The following is a 7580-nucleotide window of genomic DNA, read 5'->3' on the forward strand; positions in this document are numbered from 1 at the left end:
CATAAAGTGCATCAACAAGTGTGAAAGAACTGCCATTTGCAACAGTAAGCACAATCTTTCCAACTCTCTGAACCGGATAAGAGGCATTGTTGGCACAAGTGACTAAATTGCCATGAGTGACAGACTCGAGAGAGGTGGACAATTCACGATGTGAGGTAATTTGCTTTGTAGCACCACCCTCAAAATACGACACATGTGAATTTGTAGCAACTGACATGCATACATCATGGACAGCAAGATTGTAAGTGCACTTTGCACTAAAAGCCCATTCTGCATCAACATCAGCATCACACTCTCCTTTCATAGAAGATTCAACAATGGTTGCATTTGTAGTGGAACCAGCATTGCACTGGAACAACCCTCTTTCTTCTTAGCTCTTTGGCCTTCAACTTAGGATACTGCTTGATAAAGCGATCATTATCTTTACAATAATGGCAACGCATCATCTTTTTGCCCTTATCACCAAAATTTCCATACGAATTGCTGCCAACAAAATATTTACGAACAGGTGATTTTTCACTCGCAGAAGAACCATAAGAAGTGGTTGCATTGTTGTTACCACCCTTTCTTTGAGAAGCTATAAAATCATCTGCACACTGTCTAGTCCTATTTTTTTCTGGAAAGTTACTCTTGCAACAGCAATGTGCACAATGCATCAAACTTGACAACTTCAGGCTTTCCTTGGGTCATAAGTCTCCAAGTACTAGCAAAAGTCTGGTAAGAATCCGGTAAGGCATCAAGAACAGTCTGCACAAGGGAATTGTCTGAAATGACTTTACCTACAGAAATAAGTTTCTCATTGATATCCTTGACACCAGCAAGAAAAGTGTCCATATCATCTTCCTCATGCATAATCTTCGACTCCAGCTCTTTATGCAGCAATGCAATTTTTGCCTCATTGCGGCTTGCATAAAGACCAGCCAGAATATCCCAAGCCTGTTTTGCAGATTTTGCTAAACGAATGTGAGGAGTAATGGTGCGCTTTACAGACAACACAATCAACGCATGAGCTTGCACATCCTTTACATCCCAACGAGCTTGTTCTTTTGTAGGCAAAACAACTCTAACAGCAGCAATCCTTGCAGCAAGACCTGCCACGTCCTCAACATCGCCTACATCCTCAGAACCAGGATGTACATCAATGCCCTCACAATATTCCAAATGCCCTTTGGCACAAGAACATATTGCATCATGTAAGCCCACACAGGGTAATTGTCCCCATCCAATCTGTCCTCAGCGGCAAACATCTTGAACAAATCTATGTTGTTGTTAGCCATGGAAAATGCCTGCATCTGATGTGAAAATTGCCTAAAATGAGAAGAAACTGAGTGAGACCAGCACGTGCTATATAGCACAATCCGCAGTAGACTGTATGGGACCTGTTATGCAGTATTTGGCACTGACAAAAAATTTGCACAAAATGACAAAATTGCCTGTGTAGAACTAGTTGTAGTGGAAACGGAGGCCGAAATGAGCTCAAAATTCTAAGCAACTTAAGCTCTACAAGCTCACCCGAAATTTTTTGTCGACTTGCGAACGCTTGCCAAAGCTCAATAAAATCGAAGAAAGTGAGCAAGCGTGTCCTAGAGCTGCTGGCATCTCAGCCCGGGAGGATGCAACCTGCTCTGATACCAATTGTTGAATTAAGGATGCAGGAAAACACACACAGCTTGGAGAATACGAAGGAAGCTCAAGGCACACAATAGAGAGTGTATTCCTTAGTGTGCAATGGAAAGATAGATAGCCCTAGAGTGATGGGCGTATATACAATGCACGGGGGGGAAAACCTCCTAAAGAGGGGAAAATTTCCCCGACGGTCCTAAGTGTGTTCACACACATCACTACCACATGTATATGGTAGCACTTCCAAAAGTAAGTAGATAAACCAAAAGAAGTGTATTTCCACATGCTTTTAATGTGATCAAAAGTCCAGCACCCCTTTTGATCCAAATGTCAAAAAGTCCCCTTAATTTTAAAGTGTTATGATCACAAGGCCACCACCCCTTATGATACAAGTCTCAAAAGATCCCTCTAGTATTTCATTTTTTTAAACAAATTTTGTGATGTATTCCAAACAAGATATAACTTTTTGAATTATAAGCCCCAAGACATAAAGCAGTATTTTTTTATATTTTTTTAATGTAATCAAAAGGCCACTACCTCTTCTAATTCACTTGTCAAAATATCCCTTAAATATTTCATAAATATTGAAGTATTTAAGATATGATGTAATTATCCTTTCAAAAGTGAATGGTTAACAAGTTTTTTAAATTGTTCTGATCAGAAGGCCATCACCCCTTCTGATCCAAGTGTTGTCCCAAAACTTTTTGAAGTGTGAAGTATCCTAGACCATGAGCCAACCATACAATCAACTAGTTGCTTATTAAGTTTAAACAAAAGTGTATCGAACTAGTGTCCAAGTCATTAACAAAATATCATGTGAAAAGTGAAGCTTTAAGTAGCCTAGATAGTTGCAGGCCAGTCTATTTTTAGGGACTAAAATGCCATACAACTACAAAATTTAGAAATTCTAGAAGCTCATCTGCTTAATTGTTAGAGATTTACAGTTACAAACCAAGCACTAGCCATGGTCTGCAAAATCTGGCATTAAAGTAGATTCAAGCCCTAGAACTAGAGTTATCAGTAATGCCATGGTTTTTTATGTAAAGCCCATTCCATGTGTTAATTTCTTCAAGATAAAGTCTCGACATCAATATCAAGAACCGCAGCCCAGATCGCTTCATTCATAGCATTATTAGAGTTAAAACAAGCTTCTTAGTACCAAGACAAATCGACAAATATGAGTCTTGGTAAATGTCAGCTTCGACAACCAGCTGGTAAGGTTAAGTTAAATCAAAATCCACAGCCAAACTCACCAAGTACACTATCATTAGATACTCATCTATATTATTGATAGAATTAAGAGAGGTTTGAAAATACTAGAACTTTGACAAATGTTAGAAATACTTCTTATTCACAGGGCAAGCATAAGCCATTGTAAACTTTAGCCAGTGTTTTTTTTGTAAAAAACGTTAATGAAATACATCAGTTCATAATCTATATTGAGCTTCAATTCTGCTAATAATACACAATTTAATGAACAATTTCATGCCAGGACTGGTGAGGTCTAGGTATAGCCACAAAGCACCTAGACCTCACCAGTCCTGGGTCTGGTGTTTCTCATTTAAAATCAATAAAATTGTATGCTAATAGCGAGCAAGAGTTCAACCATAATTCATAGCCTAAGAGTTTAACAATATGTTATGCCAAAGATTACTACAGTAAAATACATGACATAATCATCCATCAAAGCATCAGATGCATCAAAGTCAAAATCATGGCTATTCAAAACAATAGCTAGTTATGGAATACAATCGTGACATAAACCCACCATGCCTATTTGCATGAGATTAGAAGTGATGGTGTATGCAAGATTTTTCCAACACAATAGGCGAGCATGGCCATTGTCACATTTACAACATTAATTTATGACAGCTAGAATAAGCATGAACCAAGTATGGTAAACAACAAAATCCATGTAGTAGCGGACATTATCATCATCTCCATTGTGTAACAATTAAACCATCAGAGAAGCCACCATCACCCACTCTTACTTAGATTAATGAGAATAAAATATTAAAACAAGGCTAAGTGAGGGTATAGAAAAACCCTCACCTTGGTTAAATAGGCAACCCATTAGCCAAGGGAGACCACCTCAGACATCATCGAAACCAGCAAAGCAATAGTCATCGCCAGCAAGAGGAACCTCGAAGTATGCATCGAATCCAGCCAGTGAATCCATATTTCACCAAATCCAGCTAGTGAAGTATGCACCGAATCCAGCTAGTAAATCTTGGTCAGTACGCATTAAGTGTACATACTCAACCTAGGTGTCCACCCAAGGAGAGGCACCACATCGGCATATAGGTGTAGGATGTTCACTGTGCTCGGCTTCAAGTTGGTACATGGGAGAGAGAGAGAGAGAGAGAGAGAGAGAGAGAGAGAGAGAGAGAGAGAGAGAGAGAGAGAGACAGACAGACAGAGAAGGATAGGTGATATATTAGAGAGGGATCAATAGTAGACGAAGGCAAGGATGTAGAGGGAAATGTCCCAGAGAGTCATGAGAGATGGCAGAGCGAGGGGCGACTAGCATTAAGATTGTTACTTTCTTTTCTCCGTAGTTATAAATTCTAGAGTCTTAGTTTGCCACATGGTCATATGGCTTCACTGGGTGTATTATCTTGAGCTAGAGATTCTTATCAAAACACAATTCATGTCTCTCTTTACAATAAAAACAATAGCAAAATATATGATCCGAAAATGCCAAATGAAAGATTGTAGCCCAATCAGTAACAATGATGTTATTGAGTTTCGTCTCATACCTAGACTGTGTGTGTCACACATACATAGTCTATTTATTTTCTATGTAGTTACAAATATAGTCTCAATTTGTCACATGAATCATATGGGTTGACCAGGTATGCCATCTCGACCTATCAATTCTTACTTTCAATTATTCTAGCTTTCAAAGTGTTATATGATACCACAATGAGAATTAAATGCTTTGACTGTATAAATCACATCAGGTAGTTCTATTAGGTTATTTTTCAGCCAATATGTCACATTAGGGTGTAGTTTTAGCTTGTATAGTAATGAATTTTTTTAGTGTATTTTGATGTGGACAGGTACAAAGTTTTCTCTTTGTTCAAGGGCAATTGCAATTTTTGCCCTTTGATGCGGAAGGGCATAAGGTGCACATGCATGCCATTAAACGTTTTGGGTAGCGCTTCAAATCCTAGCATTGGATTAGGTAATGAGCTCAAGACTCTTTGGATAGATCTTTGGGGTTTCTTGGGATTGCTCAAAAGACATATGAAAAACTTCTCTCTCTCTCTCTCTCTCTCTCTCTCTCTCTCTCATATGTGTAGGAACGAGGGCTAGCCAAAAAACTTTGTTTCTAACCAATGAGGAAAGGGACAGATTTCAAACTTTAAAATTTTATCGGTTTTACGCAAGGCAAGCTTAAAATGTACCCGTGATTTTTAGCTACTTAAAAATGCAGTAGAGGCCAATTTTGCGCGAACACTCATGTGTGCATGTGTATGCACTCATAATAAGTAGCAAGGACGGGCCACAAGTACGGACATTAGGCAGTTCTCTCCCACTCACTTTAAACAAAGACATTGCACTAAGCATGTTTGGAAGTGATAGACGAACCTATATTATTATCATAATAAATAATAATGGAACCTTAATATTAGAGCAATGGTGTTATTTGAGATTAGAGAGAGAGAGAGAGAGAGAGAGAGAGAGAGGGGAGACGAAGATGCTAAGCGCGTTTGAAAGTGTCAAAATGAAAAGGACAAATCCGGAAGAAAAGCCCATGCGCAGTTTTATTATTACACGATAGAAAATAGTAATGCAGTTTTTGGGATGGCGACCAGTCGTCGATGACTAGTAGCAACCGAAACTCGTCAAAGTCCTCCCCCTCATGCAGGCCTTCTCTCCTCTCGCGACTCTCCTCTCTTATAACGAGCCCTCTCCAGCCACTCTGCCTCCTCATCCCCCCCCCCCCCCCTCTCTCTCTCTGCGCGCGCGCGTTTGTGTGTATGTGGGAGTTTACACAAAACCTCCCCTAATAAACTACACCTCGGGTTTTCTTACAATCGCACACACTCTCCGCCCTTTTTCCTGCTACCATGCAGCGCTTTCATCTCCCTCTCTCTGCTCTGCTCCTCTTCCTCTCTCTCTGCAGCTTCCATGGCGACCTTGCTCACGCACAGGACTTCAACTTCCCTACCGGGCGCAACCTCACCACGGGGTCTCTCACTTCTCTGAAGAACGGGGTTGTGGATTCCACAGGCACCCTCATCCTGGACGCCAGCACAGGCGAAGCACAGGCATTCTATGAATCGCCCGTCACTTTATACGATACTAAAAGCGGCTCTGTGCACTCCTTTTCCACGTTCTTCACCTTCTCCTCGAACGCGACGAACGGGAATGGGACGGTGGCGTTCGTGGTGGTGCCCGACGCGGCCACGGTGGGGGGCATTGCGGGGGCAAGGAGCACATTTACCATTGAATTCAACACGTCCTGCGGAACAGGGGAATATAATAACAGTGATTGGTTCTATGGAGGGCATGCATATCCAGGATCAGGACGGGGACTGGGGGGTAGAGGAGGAAGAGGCAGAGGAAGGCTTGGGGGTTTCCAAGTAGTGGAGTATGCAAACAATACCTTGATTCTGGCTAATGAGAGCGGCGGCTATGGCCCTAATTGGAATCACCAGCCTGCCGATGGCGATTACTTCTGCTCTCAGCAGTCCCCTCTTGACCTCACCAACCCCATCTTCCAATACCAGGTTGTCTTTGAATATAATGCCAGCACTGATACCGTCTGGGTCGGCAGCCCCAGCTGCGGCGTCGCCATCGCCCGCACCACCCAATTCAACGCCAAGGACCTCTCTGGTGTCATCACCAAGCCCATGTATGTGGGATTCATTGTCACCGGCGGTGGAGTCTTCAACCTCTCCCAATGGAACTTCACGAGCAACGCGACGACAAGCACTGTTTCCAGCTTGGCTTTGTCGAGCACAGTCGACTCGACGTCGACGCCCACGGGAGTGAGCGATGGAGGCAATGATGGAAAGGGGCAATCGGGCAAGAAATTGGGGAAGGGGTATGTGATCGCATTCTCAGTGTTGGGGGCGGCGATCGGAATTGGGGCGGTGGTGGCAGTGTGCTGCTTGTGTGCGTATAGGAGGAGGAGGAGGGTAACATCAGCAAGGTTTGTGGCAAAGGGAGTGCACAAAGGAACGATACCGGAGAGTAAGGTGGTGTTTGATGCCGTAAAGCCACCGATGGCGCCGGCGAAGGTTGTGCTGGCAGAGAGGGATACGGTCCCTCTCAACACCCGACCTGACTCGACTGGCTTCCATGGTACTAGTACTGGGGCGGCAAGCTGGTTGCAACCAGTGGCTCCTCGGTAAACCTTAATAAGTTTCTTAATTGTATGTCTAATAGAAGGGACTCTGTCCATATAATTTCCCACCCCTATTTTCGTGTATTGATCTGATCCATCCATCACCAGCTCTGCTACTACTAGTGTTATATTCTACTTGTACGCCCGCACCTTATTAAACCCACATCATCTGTGTTGATTGTAAGATAGTTTTCCTGTCATAAAAGCAGAGAATTTTTCGTTTTTGAACTCCAAATTCCCACTGCTAGTTGTAATTCACAAGGAGGTGAGGGCTTCTCTTGTCTAGGTAGTACTCTTAGGTATTGTTTACCTTAAGGCGACATGTTGCAACCTTGTCCCCCCCCCCCCCCCCCCCCCCCCCCCCCCCCCCCCACCCAAACAATTCACACGAAACATTGGACGACATTAGTCTATTGCAATTGCTTTATTATTGCATCAACGTGTGCTCATATACATTCTCTCTCAAGGATTGAACATGGTATCATAACCCCATTAATGCTCTTCCGATAAGCTTCTTAGCCGTCACGTACACAGCGCAACCCATCTAGATCATCTTGGCATTTTCCACCAATCACGCAGCAGGGAGAAGCTCGGGTGG

General features: G+C 42.7%; 1 protein-coding gene across 1 annotated transcript; it reads left to right on the forward strand.

The window, feature by feature from the left end:
- Positions 1–5566: 5566 nt before the first annotated feature.
- Positions 5567–7210, forward strand: LOC147441711 (uncharacterized). Its single transcript, XM_086483256.1, has one exon. It carries the CDS (start codon positions 5700–5702, stop codon positions 6987–6989), a length of 1290 nt encoding a protein of 429 aa, XP_086339382.1. The 5' UTR covers positions 5567–5699; the 3' UTR covers positions 6990–7210.
- Positions 7211–7580: the final 370 nt, after the last annotated feature.

This window comes from Adiantum capillus-veneris, chromosome 15, assembly GCF_014529385.1.
Source record: "Adiantum capillus-veneris isolate H3 chromosome 15, ASM1452938v2, whole genome shotgun sequence".
Taxonomy (NCBI): domain Eukaryota; kingdom Viridiplantae; phylum Streptophyta; class Polypodiopsida; order Polypodiales; family Pteridaceae; genus Adiantum; species Adiantum capillus-veneris.